Source organism: Ixodes scapularis, unplaced genomic scaffold (assembly GCF_016920785.2).
Source record: "Ixodes scapularis isolate PalLabHiFi unplaced genomic scaffold, ASM1692078v2 PGA_scaffold4__175_contigs__length_147842914, whole genome shotgun sequence".
Lineage (NCBI taxonomy): Eukaryota > Metazoa > Arthropoda > Arachnida > Ixodida > Ixodidae > Ixodes > Ixodes scapularis.
Genome location: NW_024609879.1, coordinates 113152596 through 113174634, shown reverse-complemented (window position 1 = coordinate 113174634; position 22039 = coordinate 113152596). Strand labels below are relative to the sequence as shown.

At 43.7% G+C, this 22039-nt stretch overlaps 1 protein-coding gene across 5 annotated transcripts in view; it reads left to right on the top strand.

Moving 5' to 3' along the window:
- Window positions 1-22039, top strand: part of LOC120848893 — a 54094-nt gene that overhangs the window by 6484 nt on the left and 25571 nt on the right. For 4 of the 5 annotated variants that reach the window (XM_042293360.1, XM_042293361.1, XM_042293363.1 and 1 more), the window contains exons 2-9: window positions 1460-1709; window positions 3681-3785; window positions 4401-4559; window positions 11086-11220; window positions 13543-13710; window positions 14431-14508; window positions 15494-15571; window positions 17838-17906. In XM_042293360.1, coding sequence (XP_042149294.1) covers window positions 1485-1709; window positions 3681-3785; window positions 4401-4559; window positions 11086-11220; window positions 13543-13710; window positions 14431-14508; window positions 15494-15571; window positions 17838-17906 — 1017 coding nt within the window. In that variant the 5' untranslated portion in view covers window positions 1460-1484. Of the gene's footprint in view, window positions 1-1459; window positions 1710-3680; window positions 3786-4400; window positions 4560-11085; window positions 11221-13542; window positions 13711-14430; window positions 14509-15493; window positions 15572-17837; window positions 17907-21824; window positions 21982-22039 lie in introns of all 5 variants that reach the window. The other variant, XM_042293362.1, reaches the window with a different exon arrangement.

The following is a 22039-nucleotide window of genomic DNA, read 5'->3' as shown; positions in this document are numbered from 1 at the left end:
CAAGCCCCTGGTAAAATTTCGGGCCGTCTGTCCGACTGTTGGCGCTGTACGCCGAATTGAAGTTTTGGGGTGTATTATACGTGGGACAAAGGGTGTAATGATACACCCTTTTTTCTTGAAAGTGTATCTTCCGCGTTTCTTGCGTTTGAGAGTACAGTCGTGAAACAAAATTGACCGGATCACGGGAGCGGCGGCCGATTTGCCTTGCTACGCTTCCTGATGGCGCGGCACCTACTGTCGAGACCTGCGCTTGGCACAAGCGCGTCTCTCCACGCTTGCAGGGATGCAGATTCTCTCGCGTGCGGGCAGCCGCGTTCCGATTCTCGGTAACTTAACGCTTGGTCCCGCGTCGTTAGCAGTCCTGCGGCGGCGTAAAAGCTGGCGAGATTCGCGTACCTTCCCTCCGTCGATTCAGCGGGGCGCCTTTTTTTAGCGGGGCTGCTTTCCAAGTGACACCACGCGGCTTGTTATCGACTATCGGAGCGCGGCTGCTTCAGGCCAGGGAATCGGCAGTTGTAACAGAAGCCCGGGATGCAGATTTCGATTGCAGAGCCCTTTATCTGAGAGGCACCTTGCTTACAGCCTCAATGCAACAACCCCGAAGCACTACCCAGACTGACAATGATTATATACAGCGATGAACAGACCGGGCGGGAAAGTTTAGTGACGTCAGTCAAGAATGCATCGTCATGGTACTTACGCACAGCACGACATGAACCAACAGTCACCGCTCCCGTTGCTCCGAACATTTTGTCTACGACTATGTACTTCCTGTTATCATTCAACATAATTAAATTAGTGCCCTCGGGACAAGCGTTAACCAAGTTTTCCGATTTTTAAACATGTTAGCACATATCCTGTGGTTTTGATTACGGGCAAAGAGTTGGGAGGTATTTGTGGCGGATATCACTTGAATACATAGATGTGTTAAAGAACTGGTAAGCCGCAACTTATTTTTTATTTTTGTTTACGTCTTGAATGCGGAGAGCAAGTCGTCTGTTTCTTGCGCAGGGGTTGCGATGACGTCAGAACGACGCCGAGCAATGATTGGCTTTGATTGAAAGGATAGCGGATAGACCTCGATGGTAGATGCCTTGAGGTCTACCCACTATTTTTTTTTTTTTCAATCGGCCAATAAGAGCTCGGCGTTCTGACATTATCGCCACCCCTTGCGGAAAGCAGACGACCTTGCGCTCCGCATAAGACAGCAAGCGTCTAGCGCCCTCTATCTTGCGAAGTTAGGCGCCCAAACCTTCAGAGACAACCATGTTGGCAGTGTAGGAGAATTCTTTAGATACTTCCACTGCAAGCTAGGTCGGCTGGTGCTGCTTCCTTCCTTCCCTGGTGTGTTCGCATGGCGCGGCAAGCGTACTGCATCTCAACGTATTTCTTGAAAGCTGCTATGCAGATCAAGGCCAATAAACGAAGAATTTAACATACAATGTACATGTTTCTTTAGGCTCCCAAGAACAACAAAGGAAGCCATGCCGAGAGAAGTGGAGTACCGGGACTTTCCCGGTGGTCCAATCAGAATCGAGTTTTCTGACGAGCTGCCGCACTGGAACATGTGCGCCCCCTGCGGAATGTTGTCCGCGGAGATGTACAAGGATGAACGCGGTCACTTCTTCTGCAGAGCGTGCGTCGACGCCAACAGTCAAAGGAAGCGCATCTTCTGCAAGCATGAGAATAGCGATGTTCAACTATCGGACGTGAGTTTCTAACCTAGTTATATTGTGCTTAGAACCTGTCTAATGTGTTCACCGCGTCAAAGAAAGAAAAAAAAGTGGTCCCTCGATTGCTGCTTGGGGGCGTCATTAAAGTATAATGCTGTCGCCTGCCGCGCCTCTGGTATCACATCAGCGGTAGTGGATGTAGGAGACGCCTGTTTTGCTGCAGGTTGCTCTAAAGCTTGACGGTCTACTCAAGCTTCGGCAATCGGGAGTTGGGACGCCATGACGACAGCGACACTCGCGTTTTCCTGTACTCTTTTTTTGATCAGGACTTCTATAGCACCAAACGCCAGGATCGCAACATCCAACAGCAAATTACTCAGGCTTTGGAGTGTCACTTCCACCTCGGAACCAGCTTCGATGCAGAGACAGGCAAAATATTAAAAAAATAAATCAAAATACAAATACAAAATACTTCGACAGATATGCATTAAGTTACAAGCCCGATTACATTTGTTTTAGAAAAGTAGTTATATACCCGATACAAATACAACGAAAGCACTTGGTCATCTTCGAATATTATTACAAATATATTTCTTTCTCGTAGACTGACGTCTTAGACTTAAATTTTATCCCAGGTTAAAAGAAAAATAGGGAGCCCAAATAAAGGGTAGTCTATATATAGATATATGCCACGAATCACTTAAATCAAAGTTCCAGCTCTAACACTAAACTTTGTTTGTCATAAGATAGGTGGGTACAACGTCAGGATAACAATGTATTCGGTGCGAGGCTTCATCCGAATGGCTCAGTTGAAGCCATAAAACTTTCAGAGAGCATGTCCTTAATACGATGACTAAAAGGATAAATTGGTCAATCAAAGCAGTCATCGCAATTGATTCAAAGAACAGTGCCCAAAATTGTATATTTGCAGTATATGAAATGCTCAATGTTCAGTATTTATATAAAATTTACAAATGCATTAGCCAATATACCGGGTGTTTTTTTTTTTTTTTTATTCTTACAGATTTCTTTAAAAAAAGCCGTGCAAGCTGCACTTATGCGGTTTGTGCGAGTGAGCTATACGCCCAGGGGGACATTATGTGGGTGGCTAATCTTCACGATAAGTCGGCTAATTAATTAAAATTCAAGAATTACCTTTTTAATTAGTGAAATACACATATGGTTCCAATTAGACACTTGATCAGCGTCGTCCCAAAACCCATAAATCAGTAATTTTTAGAAAGACTTTGAGCGCGTGAGAAGCGCAGTAGTGCGCTGCAGTTACCACTCGTGGAGCAGGTACAAAGCTGGGGCTAGATAAGAGACGGAAAAATTGCACGGGCGCCTTACCGAAACCGCTAGCCTTGTACCTGCTCCACGAGTGATAACTTTAGTGCACTACTACGCTTCTCACGCGCTGAAAGTCTTCCTGAAAATGACTGATTTAGGGGTATTGGACGACGCTCAGCAGGTTTCTGATTGGAACCATGTCTATTTTCAATAATTAGAAAGTTAATTAGTAAATTTTAAATAATTAGCCGACTTATCGCGAAGATTAGCCACCCACATAATGTCCCCCTGGGCGTATAACTCACTCGCAAAAACCGCATAAGAGCAGCTTTCATGGATTTCTTTAAAACAAATCTGCAAGGGTAAAAAAGAACATCCTGTATATTTGAATACGAAATACTTTTTTTAAATACATATTTAAACTAACTGTATTTGAAATACTGCCCATAGCTGATAAGCGGAATAAGACGCTAAATACACCTTTTTTACGACATTCGAAACACATTAGCGTGATCTGCTAACAAAAAAGACTTATACGAATCCGCTATCCGCAGTACGTGGGCAGTTGCATACATCGCTATCATGAATGAAGCAATCGCGGCACAAAAATGATCTAACTCCAGTTTTGACAACCCAGCTATCGACTGAAAAAGTGACAAAAACAGAGCGGATTGTTTTGCGTAGTCTTTATCCCTTCTCTTCTTGCTCTTTCAACAGCTAAACGAAGCAACCGAGCTAGTCCTGTCAACACAAGAACTGACTGTGTTTTGCCCCAACAAAAAGCTGGGATGCACCAAATACTGCCCTCTGAATAATATGAAGGTATGCACTCATTTCCCGAACAAGGTCCACGTTCGTTTACTTTTAAAGCGAAGCTAAAGAGGTCATTGAATTCGAAGAATAAAACTAAAATCTTGGAATGTAGGTACCCTAAAAATTGTATTAAGTTTCCTTTTTATCTTAATTATACGAGTGTCGTAATCGCCAATTTAAATTTTAGCATAGCCCTTCCCATTACGCCTCATCGCGCACATGAGAGCCCGAGAGCAGAGGGGAAAACTCTAGAAAGTGGCGTCCTCACCAGGGTCAGATGACCTTTGCTCGCCATTAAGCTGACTCGGGGAAGTCGAGAACGACGTTACGTCGCTTTGGACAGATCAACGCCACCAAAGTGGCTCGCCATATGCCCTGCAGTTTTTTTTGTGTTTTTTTTTTTTTTTTGTGTGCAAAATTAGTGCGATATCTATATTATCGGGACGAAAGATATAGAACTCCATTCCACACACGCATTTCTTGAAGTGCTTCAGCTTCACTTCAAGCTGTTTTGGAAACTCAACTGGCTAGCACAATACCCTCATTGAAGAGCCATTGTAGCTACAGGAAGAAAATATAGAGTCGACATTTGCAGATAAACTTTATTTTTCATTATTTTTCCAGCGACACTGGGTGGAGTGTCCCATAACACCGAACACCAAATGCAAAGCATGCGACACGATGTTGCCGACCAAGGACCTACGGGACCACGAAGGGGTCTGTCCTGAGACATACATCCAGTGCACTATCTGTTGTCAAGGGATGCCGAGGAGGACGTACGAGGTGAGCTGGCATTGTGCATGACCTGACGGACTTCACGCGCTGAGTTCATCATTACCCACGTGAGCGCCACCGAGTTAGGCAAAAAACATCTGACCACACACTGCATCATAACCGGTGACGCTGCGCCCATTCGACAGCCACCTCGCAGGGTGCCGGTGGCTGAGCGACCGCAAGCTATTGACCTTGTTCAAGAAATGATCACTGAAGGTTTCATTGAGCCAGCGTATGAACCCTGGTCCTCGCCGATCACCCTAGTAAGAAACAAGGGATGGATCGACTCGATTTTGCGTAGACTACAGAAAGCTGAATTGCGTCAGAAAGAAGGATGCATGCCTTTCCGCTACCACGAACAGATGACATCTAGGACGCACTCGCGTGTTTCACTTGGTTCTTAATTCTCGACCTGAAGATTGCCGACTGGCAGGCGCCAGTACATTCACCTTACCAAGAATCAGCAGCCTTCAACACAGGATGTGCACTATACCCCATCACAGTCATGCCATTCGGGTTCTGTAATGCGGCGGCAAACTTCCAACATCTGATGGAGAAGGTTTTTCAGAGACTGACCTGGTCCGCGAGCCATGTTTATTTAGACAATATCATTTTCCTTGGAAAGACGTTCACTGAATACTTGACAAATCTTGAGCTGGTTTTTCAGCAACTTCAGGACGGAAACCTGAAGCGAACTCCCAAAAAATGCGCCCTAATTCCAAAGGACCCTAATGCCAAAGGGCCCTAATGCCGAAGGAAACTCGGTACCTACAGCACATCATTTCAGCTAATTGAGTTTCTCCTGACCCAATGAAGTTATGTGCCATAACCGACTGGCCAACCTCCACATCAGGTGCGGACGTTCTGGGCTTTCTTGGCTTGGCGACTTACTACCGTCGGTTTGCTCCTGGTTTTTCACGAGTCCCTAAACCGCATTATGCTCTGAATGAGAAGTGCATGTGTTCAGTTGGTTCACCGATTGTCAAGACTCCTTTGAGGCAGTCAAGCAGGCATTAACATCGCCCCCTGCACTGGCTTACCAAAAAGATAACGCCTTATACATTCTGGATACAGATACAAGCAACAGTGCGGTCGGTGGTATTCTATCACAAGAACAAGAGGGCCCCGAGCGAGTCACCGAGTAGTACTACAAAGCCTTCACGAAACCGCAGCTTAAGTGTCGCACCATGAGACGTGAGTGTCTTGCTATAGTCAAGGCGCTCTCTCACTTCAAGCACTGTACGTGCCCGGACCAACAAAAACAGTAGGTTAAATACCCCGTGAAGAAAAATGTGATAAATAAGATGTCCCTGCATTCAAAATGAGCAGTCCATGGGAAATCAAATTCGGCACTTTACGCTAAGGTTTTCCTCGCTGTACCCATTTAATAAAGTTGCTTCCAAGCAGATCCGACTGTCCGTGCTACATATACGTCACAGGTCCCTTCTGTTGATGACTTGCTGAGCCGCCACGCGTGCCAAGACTGAATGCCAGGGAAGGCGCGCACCGTCAGCCACTCTCCTTTTTTTTGTTCACGATACCGAACAACCTCATTTTCGTCCAGATATACAAGATGCACGCCTTTCAGTTTCTTTGATGGAACGCTCACCATTGTCCTGGCCGTCTGAATTGCGCTTACTGAACGTTCTCTCAGGTTGTTCAGCGTGGCCTGGTGCTTCACGAGTCCGCCAACTCCGTCACATGCATTTTTCCCATGTCCAGATGCAGAAAATAACCACTGGGCTTGTGGGCAATCGTCCTTTGCAAATTGGTGAAGCTGGTAGCGATTCTTGAAATGACTGGCGGCGGCGTCCCTTACGTACGTCACGTACGAGTATACCGCAACGTTGTCTTCAACCCACTCCTTCACTTTTTCTAGAGCCAAGCAAGCGTGAGCGGCGTCGTGACACAGGTCCTCACTGATGATGGCAAAGCTGTTTGTAGATTTTCTTGTCGTCACTACACATGTAAATATCGAAACTTGTTTTTTTTTTTTCCAGTGATATGCTTGCACTTCGCCAGGAAGCACGATGGTCCAGTTTTCAGCAAACTCAAAATGAAAGACAATGCTCCCGCGTTGCATGCACTGTTTTTCATCGTAGATCGCTTTACCTTGCGTTTGCCGGATATGGTTGTGAAGTACCCAACTTCCAACCGTCACTTGGATGACTTTTAGGAAAGTCTCAGGTTCCAAAGTTTTTTTCACAAGGTCGCCGGACTCCCATGTTGCAAGCACAATCTCTTCATCCTCCGGGATATCAAGTTCCTGGAGTGTAAGAAACTGGCCTTTTGGGCAGTGATCACAGTCTCCTTGAAGGCACAGTTCTGTTGCTGGGTAGCACAGAAATGCCGAGTTCATTTCACCAGTGTTGAATGTTGAGCCTGTAACGTTCTCTAGAGCGGCAATACAAAGATAATAATTGGCGCAGCGCACACAAACGCACACTTCCCGGTGTGGAATACATTGGACCCATCCAGGGCGCAACGAATAAAATTTCGTTAGCCCAACGCCGGAATCGGGATGCTTGTCTTTGTATATACGGAAGGCCTCTCGTATTGAGCGTGTCATGAAGCGCTTTGGCACGAACGTTTTCTCTCCGTTGAGCATGACAGAGATGACGTCCTTCTGGTTGGGACTTTGGCGCGAACATTGTAGCTCGTGTTTCGTGAAGTACTCTAGGGCAGCAGACAGGTTCTCAGGGCTCACCTTGCACCTCGTGTAAGGATCCGGCTCATACCACACGCCATGCTTTTCCTTGAGTTTTCGGGATTTACTGATGAGGTACATTGAGGCCTGTGGAATCATCTTTTGAACCTCATTCTTCGTCAGTGTTGACGGCAGGAGTGTAAGCAGTTGACAACGTTCCCGGAGAGAGGTGGCGGTTTCAAAGGCCTGCCGAAAGTTGTCCACCCACTCAGTGCATGTGGTTCGGACGACCCCGATGGTGCGTCCCTGTCGTACGCAATACGTAGCCTTGAGCGTATATTCTTGACAGCAACCTGCTCCAGTTCTGTCTGCTTTCTCTTGACATAGGCAGGCCTGTCCCGACTTCTTACGACGCTTGGTTGTCTCAGCGGCGACACATCTGTAGGTAGTATGCTGCGATTTAGATCTTCAATTGCTTCTTCAGCTGGCACAAATATGTCAGGGCACTGCTCTGAGCTTCGCATCGAGATCTCCTTAGTGATGTGCATGAAGCAATGGTAGCACAGGTAGTCAGTCGCACTCACATTGGTGGAATAGTCAGGCGGAAGAATTTGCTTCAACGAGTTTAGGTCCAACTCGCCAACACTTGGAAAATTCCGCTGCTTTGGTATAGTCTTTTTGTGTTTGCAAAAGTAATCTGCACAAAACACTCGTTCGGAGCTCCAGGACGTCTTCATAATGTATACATAAATAATAGAAATGAAACCTTAACTGATGGCATATAATTGCCAAGTGAAAGAACTACTGGGTGCACAAGTGACAAGTCCGAGGCTGAGGAGCTCACTCACTGCAAACGTACATTTGAAAAGAGAGGTCAACTGAGGCTGTCGGCAAAGCTTGATCCACGTCAAAGGAAGAAAGAGGGAAAGTCTCCAGACAAAAAATTGTGGTCAGCGGCCTTCGAAAAAGACTTTCCGGAATCGCACTGTCGTCCCTCCACGCGCTGATATGAAAGCACCCGAGCTTCTACCACGTGGTTCATGACACAGCCTGAGCCATGTCGGCGACCGGTTCGCGAGGGGTTGTCGGTGGGGTTACGTTGATGGTCACTCGGATTAGCCCTTGCTGTACTGAGCTACCGCCTGCAGTGCCTTATCGCCGGCTGGTGTCAACAACTAGAACACACACACCCTGTCTACACCAAAACTACAAGCGTTCACCGCACACGCGTCGCCGCCGCTTTTAAGCTTTTGTGAAATTGCTTTCTTTTGCCGCGGAGAACCGCCTTATCTTAACTACGCGCCTGAAATCCTTCCAGGCGGGCGTACACAATATCAAGCGTTTCGAGAAATGCCCGTGGAGTAGAACTATGGGAAAATTCGGAGCCCGCGATGTCGATATCGTCGCCGTTGTGTTAGTACGCCGTCGCGTACTGCAGTCCCCCGTTGGGGGAGGGGGGGGGGGGCGGTCTTACTACGATAACATGGCGACAGCGTTTACACTCTATGTATTTACGCGAGGCTCGAGTATTTGGGGATAATGCTGCCGGTTGGTGTGCCCCTTTGTGCCTGATATTATCGCCCGTGACGCCAGCGAGTGAGATGGCGACAGGCATGACTGCTCAGTAAACAGGCGTCGGCGGCCATGTTTTGCTGGTTGAAGCGAACCCCCTTGTCCTTGACAGCGAGCGGGGAAATGCGAAAAAAAGATTGTATCGGCCGTTTTGCCAGAACTAGCGACGAGTGTCGATCGTCTGCGGTTTCCGGCAACTATTTTGCCATAATCGTGAGCTTAGCGAGGAAATGATCTTTGCTAGCCACAGAACACTACCACGCAGAAAGGGAATGCTTGAACATGTTTCTGTTCTGGATATATATCAGGGATATATATGAGAGAGAGAGAGAAAGATGAAGGTAGAGCGGAAGAGGGAATAGCGTATAGTGTCGCAGGAGAATAAAGTAAACTAAGTTCCTAGTGGCCGATGGCTGCATGATCTTTTCTCGGATCACTAGTCCGTAATATGATACCTCTTTGTACACAGTAGTTTCTCCTTAATTTAAGTGTGTGAATGATTTCTTTAGTTATTGGCCTCATCTGAATAAAACTATATAAAAGATGTGTGTTGGTTTCATGAAACTGGAACTCAGAGTCAGTTCTTGTATAAAACACTGCTAAGTGTAGGCTTTGAAAAAGGACCCTACTTTGGGGAGTTGTATCTTCTTTCTCAATAAAATGATGCAACATGTTTTTAATGGAAATGAATGCCGAAATAGAGTATAACAGGTTACCTAAATTTAAAAAAAATCGAGGGTGGTGTTTTTTTTTTTATTCGCATCGGAATTTTTCTTTGTTTGATTTGTTTTCCATGTTTGACTAAATATATCCTAACTATTGTATCACACAGATACCTTAGTTATTTTCTAAATATTAGCTATATATTAGTAGAATAATATCTGCAAATTATATCATAATGATTAAATTATTTCATGAGATACAGACCTCCAAAATTTGCCATTTGTCGTTCGAGCAGGCATGTTTGTCAATTTTTAGAAAAATAAGTAAATTTTAAATAAATATGATTACTTTATATTACAAGCAAGCTATACCCATAGTTTGCGCCTAAAACGTATTAGAGTTCTCCTAATGTTATCGCTTTAGTTATTCACTCTCAAACGGGCCCCCTCCATCAGTGCGCGTTAATGCAACTGTCCACCACCTCATGCCTTACGATTTTTCCTGTCCCCAAGTATTTTTTCTAGTCAAAACTAAGTTTGGATTCGTTCATACCAGACACTAGACAATAACATATAAAAACATCAGTTGATTTGAAAATGTCGACTAGCCATCCTTTGGTCGATCTTATCTGAAATCACCCTGCTACCGAGAGAGAACGTGTAGTGACACCGCCGCGCGACACTTATTCGGCAGCACCTTCTAGATGAAATTTTCGACGTCAGATAAGGAGGCGAGCCCGGTGCACGGATTCGAGCCGAGTTCTAAGTCAGCGTTAGGCAGATATACATGTTTGCCCTTGATTGGAGACGAGTCTCAGCCGAGCAATGATGCAGCAATCCCATCCGTTCCGTGCGTGCCCTGCGAATGAGTCAAACACGATTTTTGTTTCCCTTTTTATGTTTATATAATTATAAATAAAAAGCTGAAACATTTTATTACTTATTGTTTTCTTTGTTAGCGGTCTTTGTTCTTTTAGTCACAAATTTTTACTCTTCGTTTTATCCGGAATACGTGTTCCTACTCAATATCACTTGCTGTTTTTTCGTTTCTTTTTCCACTCCTTCTCTTTTCTATTTATTTCTTTTTCCTTTCATGCCCCGAAGAAAAAACGTTTGGAAACTGTTGGTTGTACACACTGAGAAAGGAAAAACTCTTTCCGAAACGTCTGTGCATTAAAGTCTACTGCTATTCAGATGTTTCTTGACGTCTTTAATCTCTTGATAAATATATTTTTAAGTACGTTCGTGAGAGATCACAAGAACTCAGTCTTAAGCACACACAAGTGTTTGAACGGGCCGTTAGATTATGTAAACACAACCATCAAGGCGGTGTTTCGCGGGCGGCGCCTCTCTCAATATCTTGTGTAGTCGATCACGTGACCATAGCGACAAGCAATGGCGGTCCTGCAGGAAGTCGAGGTGCGAGTGTGCGTAAATAAACGATTGCATCGATATTTCCAAACCCCAAAACGTGCTCTGTGTATGATAAATCTTTCATACGTTGCATATGTACTGCCGCAATTTTTGTTTTTACTTTTATTTTTTCAGGAACAAGTTTATTCATTAAAAGTGTTCCAAATATGTCTCCTTTTCACTTTTTGAAAATTATATTTTAGGGCAATTAGCGAAATACTATTTCTTGTGTACTTCATAGAATCACCAAAATGAATGCCAACGTCCTCCTGAACCTTCAAAACGAGGGGCGATAGAGAAGAAATCGTTTCCCTTTGTTTCGTCAAGTGCTTCAGCGCCATCATCGCTGACTGGACCCGAAGTGGCCTCAATGAAAGTACGTAAAAATGAAAGACGTTTACAAATTTCTAATTCGAAATTAGAGCACAGCTCTTGAGAAGGAAAAGGAGGAGGGGAGGGTACGGAGGGGAGTGTATGCCATTCCTCCTCCGTACTCTCTCCTTCTCCTCCTCCCCTCCTTTCCTCTTCCTCCGCACCCTACCCTCCTTCTCCTGAGCACCCTCCCATCCTACCCTTCCGTACCCTACCCTCCTTCTCCTGAGCACCCTCCCATCCTACCCTTCCGTACCCTACCCTCCTTCTCCTGAGCACCCTCCCATCCTACCCTTCCGTACCCTACCCTCCTTCTCCTGAGCACCCTCCCATCCTACCCTTCCGTACCCTACCCTCCTCCTTCTCCCCACCCTCCCACCTCCCACAGTTTCCCTCTAAATTTAGCTGAAAAATTTATGCCACGTGACCTCAACACCAATTCAGTTTCCTCGCTAAATTTAGTGGGGAAAATGACATATGACGAGGTGTCACGCCACCTATGAACAAATTCAATTTCTCTGCTAGATTTAGCAGGAAAATTGACGTCACGTGCCCCCAACACCAATTCAATTCTCCGCTAAATTTGGCGGGAAATCAAAGTGGTGTTGAAGTCACGTGGCGTCGACTTCCCCGCTAAATTTAGCGGAGAAACTGAATTTTCCCGCTAAATCGAACGGAGGAACTGAACTTGTCCGCTAAATTTAGCGGGGAATTGAATTGGTATTGAGGTCACCTGACGTAAATTTTTCCCCTAAATTGATCGCAGTTACGCCGACGTCGTCGCCGCGAAACCCGGAAATGGGCGCCTAAGAGCTGCGCTCTTAAAAATACGCAGGTTTCTTCTGGAGCAAAAGATAAACGACACATTGCCGAGCGCTGTTTCTCCACCAAAATGCAGCGTTCGCGGTCTAAACGAGAGGCCGAAGTTTCAGAACTAAGCGTTATCTTCATCAAAAGTAATAAGGGATTTTCAAAACATTCTCAATGAGAAAATGGCGGTTAGTCGAGCCCTTGAATATATGAAGCTGAATAACTAACTTCAGTTACCAAGAACGGACCCCATTTTCCCATTGAAATGTTCAAGAAACACAACCTTTTAGCAAAATGACGGTTGGTTCAGAAACTTTGGCATCTGCTTCGAAACGCTAGAGGTATACGTTTGGGTGGAAATTCCGCGTTCTGTGACAAGTCGTTTTTTTTTTTTTTCTTTTTTTTTCTTAAAATTGATTTTCTTTTTTGTTTTCTTTTTTTTTTGGGGGGGGGGGGGCGGTGGGTGGGGAGGGGGAGTGGACCCGTTTAACGTGCCTTATGTGCCCACAACACTGCTTTTTTTGTGTAGCGCAGTGTTAAAACTAACAATAAACTCGACAATGCTTCACACGGTTTCTCGGCGTTTTTTAAAAAAAAGAATTGCACTCCCCATTTGAACAAATTTGCCCCTCAGAACTTTTTTTTGGTTGGGGTGAGAAGGAGGGGGGAAGGATTAACAGCAGCTTAACAACAATTTGTGGCGAACTGCTGGGCAACCGTATTGCATTTGAAACCTTCCGGTATCGTTCCAGAACATTATTAAGCTCGCGGCGCCTACGCTCGCTGCGCTCTTCATAAGGTAACTTAACACGTCGCAAATAAACTTGATAGCAGTTCCTGCAATAAAAATACTGGCACTAGTCGAATTTTAAAGCCTGGGTGGGGGTTTTCCAGAACCCTTCTTGGTCGCCGGGGTCAGCCAATAAGCATAGATCACGTGACCGTTCTACCAGCCGATCTGCGTCGAGTTTCGTGGTTAATGTTTTTGGCTTCGCTCAATCTGGTAAAACAAAAAAACGTTTCACGTCCAAAAAAAGAAGGCAACATACTTTTAGAATAACATTGGAGTGAGCCAACAGCTACAATATCACAACACTTCAAAGATTCAACTACCCACAGCACCTACGATGAGTGGAGAACAGGAATTAAAATTTAAAATGGTGTGCGGGCCAACGTTTTGTCAGATTACTTGGCATTTTTAGTGCGCAGAACGTGCGGATTTTACATCGGATTACAAAGCAGGTTGTACGATTATGCGTAGCTCAAATTCGTCTGCCTCTTGCGCAGGGGTTGCGATGACGTCAGAACAACGCCGAGCTCTGATTGGCTGATAGAAAAGAAAATATTGGGCAGACCTCTAGGCATCTAGCGTTGAGGTCTACCCCCTATTCTTTCAAGCTCGGCGTTGTTCTGACATCATCGCAACTCATGCGCAAGCAGCAGGTGACTTGTGCCACGCATATGATTGTTATATCCCGATACCAGTGTGTAGATTCATTTCATGATTCTTTTGCAGGGCCATGACCCTTCCATGACAAAAAGTATCACCGACGAAGAAAAAAAATCTTGCCAGTTCTGTGAGAGACCCGTGAAGAAGTGTAACTATGAAAAACACTTACAAGTGTGTGTGAAAAGGGAAGAAGAACGCAGTCATCGCTCATTACCTGTCAAAGAGGAGTGGAAGGTAGGAACGAATTTTGTCTCTGCAAGTTATCAGCTTACATTTCTTTTTTGTACGTTTGTGTTCACGAAAAAAAAAAAACAGGCTTTCCGTCTATGTCGCATTTTGAGAAAGTATACCCTATAGAGTCACGTAGAACCACTCCATTTAGAATGAGCCTATGGGGCACGACAGCGTCCCATAAGCGCAGTCTATATCTGGAAAGTGCTTTAGGATTTGTAATATGTAGGAAAGCCTGTTTCATTAAAAATAACTCGTGCAAAAAACAATAACTTGTCCTGATTTAAAAAATTACTAGGTATCTAATAGGAAAAATAATGTTTAGGTATTATGACCACTGGTTTCAGTACCAGTTTTTATTTCAATGAAGAAGGTTAAATTTTAAAGTTATGTCTCCATAGCCAAGTGCTTTCAGTAATGGATTTGTCGTATGAGACTGCGTTTTGGCCAGTCAGTGTGACAAAGCTAAATATAATTACCGAGCCACAAAAAGAAAATGACAAAAAACAACAGAGTAGTAGAAGAAACAAACTAGAGAGAAAAGATGCGCTCGGTCTGTTCTCTCTTCCATCTTGTCTGTTGTTACCTAAGCTGATAGCCTTTTTTTTTTCCATTTCGTAGGTCCGTTGCGTAGTCTCCCCAGGCATTTGCAGCTATCACCTAGTGGCAGTGAACCTGTTTGAATGAGCATTAGTGCGCAAATTTTGTCTTCTTCAATTTCAGGCTCACGAAGACGGATGTCAGGAAAACCCTGTAAACACCAAACGGGAGCCTACTCCAAGTGTTAGCAGACCAGGAAGGGTAAGCAATCTAACATATAGTGAACACGAGCATCACTCTTTGATTGGATATTTTTAGCTTCAGGTTGTAATTAATGTCGTAACATAAATTTATTTTTTGTTTTTAATAGTTTTTATACAGGGTGTTTGATTTGATTTCGAACAAGCTTAATAAAACAAACAAAAAAAAGTGAAACATACACTAATGCGGTCTGGGCAGCTGAATTACACAGCCAGGGATAGAAACACAGGCTAATGGCGACGGTAAGCCGAATAATGAACTAAAACGTGTTGGAAATCTTTAGTTTGTAAGAATAAACATTTGATTTCTATTATAAACATGCCGAGCGTAGGAGGCGTGGAAATGTGCTATAGGTACCAGTCGCGCAACAGGCGCAAGGCTAGCGCTACGAAAGCAAAGATTACAAGATTATCGACCGCGTTATCGCAACGCGAGCTTTGCGCGTGTTGCACGCGTGGACGCTTTAACCCACCCCTACGCTTCCAATGTGCTTCTAGTTCGTATAAAATTAACGGATTTAGAGGTTTCTGAGCACGCTCAGCAAGTTTCTAATTGAAATCTCATGTATATTTTCACTAACTTAAATGTTTATAGCACATTTTTGTGTATTCGACTTTTCGTGACGATTGACTTCCGAAATATCCCCGTGGTCGTAGGCGGAACCTGCTCACACTGCTCTGGTGTAGCCTTTACAGTTTTTTTTATAAAACATATCTGTAAAGCAAGACATGCTCTATAAGACATGTCTTTGAGATCTGGCAGGTCTGGAAAGTTGGTTTACATTATTTAGTTAATTAAGTATTTGTGCTTTCAAGTTTGTTATTCGTATGAAAACGCTCGTGGACTTGCGACAGAAACTTGTTTACTAGGTAAGCTCCTTGTTATGAAGATGCTTATTTTGTGTCTGCACTGCATGAGCGTCTATACGTCTTATATTGGTACCTGCGCTGATATAGAGGCGTTTTTACATTTATACATTTTCTAGAAGGGGCGGAAAAATTTGACTTCAGATATTGGAGCCAAGAACTCGGGGACACCCAAGCAACTTCTTCACTCTGATAAGGTATTTTGTATTGTCTTGGTTGATTGTGTTTTATACTTAGATTGAGCTTAAGTCCAGAGACAGCCGACGCTAATAGGAAATGGGACTAATCAAGCAGAGTCTAAGCGCAAGTGACTGTTTTTTGTTATTGTATATGATTGGTTCAGCAATGATAGAACACCATGATGGTGCGCTTTGAACACTGTCGGGTTGGTCCTATTAACTTGTAGCGACGGCTGCGTCTGGATTGAAGGGAAGGTGAAAAGAAATATAGTGGTGTTGAAGACGGTTAATGAAACTGTCAACGTTTAGGTTCTACGAGAAGTGCAAACTGACTCTTCAATTGTTCGAACAATGATATCTGAATTGAATCGCTGTAATATCGAAACTTACTAAAATATAATTATTCGCTAATAAACACAGACCTATGAATAAAAAAACGTGTCGCAGCCTGGCTGAAGTCTACATCACTCTTTTATTTAAACACAGCTGGAGGTTCTTCCGGACGAGAGCTGTGCAAAAATTGATACCCTTCAAACCACAAGTACTCACCATGCTTCACACAAAGAAAATATAACTTCATCATATAACAGAAACAAACTGCCTGAATAGACACTCAATGTCTCTCAGTGCTAATCTTAGCATAATCAAGGTGTTTGATTTTTAATTTGAACAGATTTTTAAAGGGATAAAGTTTCCACGGGTGCCAGCTTCACCATGCACTTATCAGGCTTGCAGCATTAGATTCGAACATTACCGTCATGATCAGTGTGGTAATTAACTAAGATCTGCTGATTAACCTTTTAAATATTTAATTTATAGGACATGTTGCATTTGCAATATTGAAAGCATATTAGCTTGTTTAAATTCAAGAGTTTGCAAAAATAGTTTTTTCTTGCTTTCTTTCTTCTTTTTTTTTTTTGTGCAGGGTAGCAGGGTGGAAGAATTTGGAAAGCACTGATTTAAAGTGTTCAGTGTACTTCTTGAAAATGAAAGCGCGTACTGGTTGTCTGGTTAAAATTCTAATGGGCCTCTCAGCTGGTTAAACTTCTAATGGCCCTTTCAGGGGGTCCATCAGAATTACAATGACGAAAGATAACAAATTTAGATTAAACATACTGTTATAAAAATATCTCGTATTCTAGACCCACACGCGTAGAGGTATCAATATATAACCGCATATGCTTGATGAGTTCAATAGAGCCCATGCATTTTTCGATTATTACATTAATCGACGCAGTATTCTGTTCACACGAATAGCGCTCGAACGCACGTAAAGTTTAGATGAAAACCTCGAAATGAGACAATAGAAAAATGAATCTGAATGTAAAAGAACCTTGTAGCTACCATGAACCTTCTGAAGTTGCAAGTGCAAAACGAATTGTAATTTTCCTAAATCTTCATTAAGAAAAAATTACAGGTAATATACAAATTTCAACAGCTGTTTGAAGACGTCTCAATTGTACAATTGTGAAACCCACACAAATTTTGTAGTTGTTCCTCGATTTGAAGCATCTATGGCGCCATCTATACTGTTCATGTTGTGCCTTTTATCTTTGGTTTTGTGTGTGTAATATATATTTATGGCATTCATTTTGGATTCAAACTGGGCAAGACGGCTGCAGAAAGGTTCAACAAAGCAAAAAAATATAGATAATTTTTTTTTTCTTAAACGTGAAAAATCGAAGTAAAATGTAGTGATCGTCATTCGCAAATAAAGTAGGGGGATGCTAGTTGGAATTATCCAGAGTACATAATGTACTATCGGGGGAAAAAGAAGTGCGAATAGAGTAGCGCGTGGCTCGCGGTAAAGGCTGCGCCGCCCGGAAGTGAGCCTAGGGGCGAGGGTGCGTGGTCTACTCCGATGTGTTTGCAACCTTCGCTCGGCGCTCCCCAAGCTTCTGCATTGCACCTCAGTGCGCTGAAAGCTATCACCGCTACCTTGGCTCGCTCGGCGCGTGCGGCGTGAAGAAGGTCGCCGCTAGTAGTAGCGGTGATGGCTTAAAGCGCACAAAGAGGCTCAATGCCGAAGATTGGGGAGCGCCGAGCGAAGGGCGTAAACACATCGGAGTAGGCTACGCACCCTCGCCCCTAGGCTCACTTCCAGGCGGCGCAGCCTTTACCGCGAGCCACGCGCTACTCTATTCGCATTTCATTGTTCCCCGATAGTACTACGAAACTACACCATTTGATGTCTAAACGCTATTCAACGATGGCTGCCTCTTGATACATGTTTTTGTTTTATTGATTTTTCTTATTTTCTGGCTTGGGATACAATTCATCGAAGGATCACTCTTTCGAGATCATCAGAGATGATGAAGTGGAAGCCGTGGCTGAAACGAAGACCGAGAATAAGGTAACTTACTACGTTCATATTTCTGCTCTAGATCTGGAAGTTATCTGAAACACCACCGTGGAAAACATAAAGATTAATATGTTACGAACTTGAGCACAATGTGGATGATGCGATTGTGGATGCACGAAAATTTATTTACTTTGTTCTGACATAGATTTTTTAACGATGCTTATAGTGAAACTCAAATGTAGTAATTCTGACTGAAATATTTATATGAGGCTAGGAGCTTGACTGCGAAAAGTCACCTCAAGTTTTAATGCTGATTTTCAAAATCAAGAACTCGGTCGTTTAGAAAATTTATTCAGGCTTATAAGAAACTCTGAGTTCGGAGCACACTAAGTGATACCTATATTTACTTTATCAACGCGGAACATGAAGAATCGCCTGTTCTTGAAAGATTTTAGTCTGTTTAAGCAGTTTTAGCGACTCTTCACAAGTCTGCCTATATTTCAGAGTGCTTCCAACTGCTCGCTTGGGGTCACGTAGTTTATGAGGCGCTTTTTGCAATATATTGCAAAAAGCGCCCCATAAACTCCCTCCTCCTTGCCGTTCACATACGAACGGCAAGGAGGTGATTAAAGCCTCCGCAAGCGTCAACGCCTTTCAGCCCAATTGCCTCCTCGCTACAACTTAGCAGACTGGTCGTAAGTGCATGTGCACTTACGACCAGTCTGTGCAAAAAAAGGGCAACACTTTTGGATGGTACGCGAGAAAGTAGGGAGCAAGCAACACCGATTCACTTGGATGAAAAAAAGAGACACTATTCGGAAAAAAGACAGGAACCTCGTCTGTGGTACGCGTCCACCGGTTGGCCGACCTGGAATTGGTTGTTTAACTCTCTTCGTTGTTAAACGGCTTTTGAATAACATTGTATTAAAACCACGTCAAATAATCGAATACACTTGTCGATGTTTAGATTTTTTTTTTTTTCGTTTCAACATTTCTCGGAAGCAGTCAGTGATAGGGCTCTTGGCTTTTAACATGTAAATATTAGGAGTATTCGTGAATATATGGACCAGTTTGAAATAACTGTCAATAATATGTCACCGCTATTTGACGTTTTTGTTCTGAAAGAGATCAAGGTTAAAGGCGATTTTTTTCTGGTGAATTCCGGACACCGGGATATAAATTTTATTTTTTTATTGCACGACTGGTTTGTCCAGGAGGGGGAATTGCGATATTTGTTAGACTTGTTGTGTACTGAAAAAACGATGTAGAGTTCTGCCATTGCGAGTCTATCTATGGGGATATGGAGTTCTTAGTGGTCCTCAATCTTAATAGCTTTCTACAGACCTTCAGTTAATCTTTTAAGATTTTTAGATGAACTCGGGGATGCACTTGGTAATTTTCACTCTGTCGACATCTGTTTAGTAGGTGATTTCAACATTGATACGTTTTAACGCGTCAAGTCTACTGTTTGTGACTATCTCAATCTTTTAGCGTATTTCCGTCTGGAAGAACTGATTTTAGCCCCAACTCGAGAAGAACTTTTGACTGATCAGGTTGTGGCCTCGTGTCTTAATCATATAAGCATACGCACTCCAAATGTTGTTGCAAAATCGGCCGTAATAGAGCAAAAATCAGCCGGCCATTGCATTGGGGCTTGTCAACTTCCATCCAAACTCGCGATTAAATCAACAACAGCAATTACAAAAACAGTGGAAATACCTGATAAGATAAGATTTGATAAGTTGGTGCAAAGCAATGATTGCAATAGTTTACTCCTTATTCAAAACTTTGATATAGTCTACTGTATATTTAGAGATTAATTTGGCAGCTTCAAGGCCCAATCTAAAAGCTTATCACTATGATGCGTCGTCGAAACGAACAGGAACGGCTAACAGGTGGAATTTGGCAGCCATCCGGTCAAAAGCTGTTCTTTGGGCTAGGTATCGGCGTTCTCCAACCAATACAAACTCGAAAAAAAAAAAAATGAAATTCCGCGGCATGCAAAATTCTGTAACCGTGCTTATTCTATCAGCAAAATTATATTACTTTCGAGATAAATTTTTAAAGCAAGATCGCGTATTCCAGTGACCTTGAGTTCAATAAATGAATTACGAGGAAAGGGTAAAAATACAGGCGAGCTGGTGAACAACTTCCGTAGTCACCGGAGATACGGAACGATAGAAAACCGGACAGCTTGTTGTTTTGTCCGTTCTTTTTATCGTTCCATGTCTCCGGTTGCTATGGAAATTTCGAGGCTCGACTAAAAAGAGACAGATTGATGCCTTCTTTGAGAAAATGTTTGGAAACAATACGACAAAAATAGTAAAGGATTTCAATAAGTTCTTCGCTGGATTGTTCTGAGTAGCTTGTGACGATACTATGTTCACAGCCGAATCTCCAGATTCAAACGTTTCCTCTGCTTTCCTTCCCCAAATGACCGAACTTGATCTACGAACTTCGCTTTTTAGATCCGAAAATAAGAATACGCCTGGTATCGATGTCATAAGCGCAAATGATCCGCGCTGAAATTATGATCCCTAAAAACATTTTGCTTCTCATGTTAAATGGCTTCATTTATCCCGGTTGATTACAAGAGTGCAATAATGGAGCCCTACTTAACGGTGTGTGTGTGTGAGGGGGGGGGGGTATGAAAAAATGAGACGTTTACAACTCCCTGTAGTGCCGAATCAGAGCGCAGCTCTTAAGGACGAGAAAGTGTGGTTACAGGGAGGAAGGTGTGCCCCTCCTCCTCCTCTGTACCCTCTTCCCTGCCCTCCTCCTCCTCCTTCCTCTCCCCCTCTATACTCTTTCTCCATCCTCCTTTCATTCTCCTCCCCTCGTCCTTCCCCTCCCTGCCTCCCTCCTCGTGTCGTTACTCGTGACCCTTGTGACGTCACTCGTGAAAGCCTTGTGAAATGAAGGTCGTGACCTTCATCGACGTGTGACGTCATTATGGGAAATGTCCCATGATGCAACGCGCGGGTGACGAGTGAGACCCGTGCGTTGCATCACTGGACGTTTCCTAAAATGCAACGCGCGGGACCCTCATGACGTCACCTGTGACTTCATCATGGGGAAACGTCTCTCAATGCGACGCGCGGGTCACGAGTAAGACCCGCACGTTGCATTATGGGACTTTTGCCATAATGCAACGCGCGGTTACGCCGACGGCGACGGCGACACAGCTGAAGCCGGAAACGGGCGTCTAAGAGCTGCGCTCTAAAACTTGACAATTATCGACCAATTTCCATTTTGCCTTGTATTGTCAAAATCTTAAAATAACGTATTTTCTAAACTATGACAGTCTTTCTTAAAAGCTTTCCTATTCTGTCACCAATGAATATAGGTTTTTTAACGTTCGTGGGACCCAGCCTTTCCTGGAAGATTTAGCAGACGAATTCCATCTAGCCTTCGAGAGGCATCAGGTTGCTTGCACCCTTTTTATTGATGTGGCTAAGGCATTCGATACAGTGAGCCACAATATTTTACTGACGGTATTGTAACACATTGGATTCCGTGGCCCATTCCTTTTTCTTCACCGGAACTTTTTAACTGGCAGGACACAGCTAGTCTCTAAAGGTAAAGTCGAAGCTCCCAAGTTACCTTAAAAGCTAAGGTTCTCCAAGGTTCTGTTTTTTCATCTCTTGACATTTTTACAAGCGATATGTCCATCTGATTTTCAACTTCTAAAATGTTCCAATACGCGGATGACACAGTGTTACTTTCGAAACATCTTGATTATCCTGCAGCAATCGTGTACCCCAAGAGGATACCTGCTAACTTCACGACTGTTTTAAGACAAATTGTCTTATGATAAATACATCGAAAACTCAGCTAGTCGGTGTTAGAAAGTGACGACGCGGTAACAGAGTAATTGCTGACAGCGACGTGATGGCATGAGCATCTTCAGCACTGCTCCCACGTGTCGGTGTTTATTTTCATTACTGTTTTCTTCTTCTTTTATTCTAGCCTTCCTTTCTGGCAATAGACCTTCAGTTGTCATCTTCCAATAGGCTGCCCTTTGGGATTGTATCGGCACCGGCTATTTTCCAGCGGGAGATAGTTCCTATTGAAGGATCTACCGGGGGTACAAGTCTACCCGACGACATTCAGGTTGCAGAGAAGGTTTTGTCCACGCTTCAATTGGTCCTTCAGCGATTGCGGGAGAATGGCGTCAAGCTGAA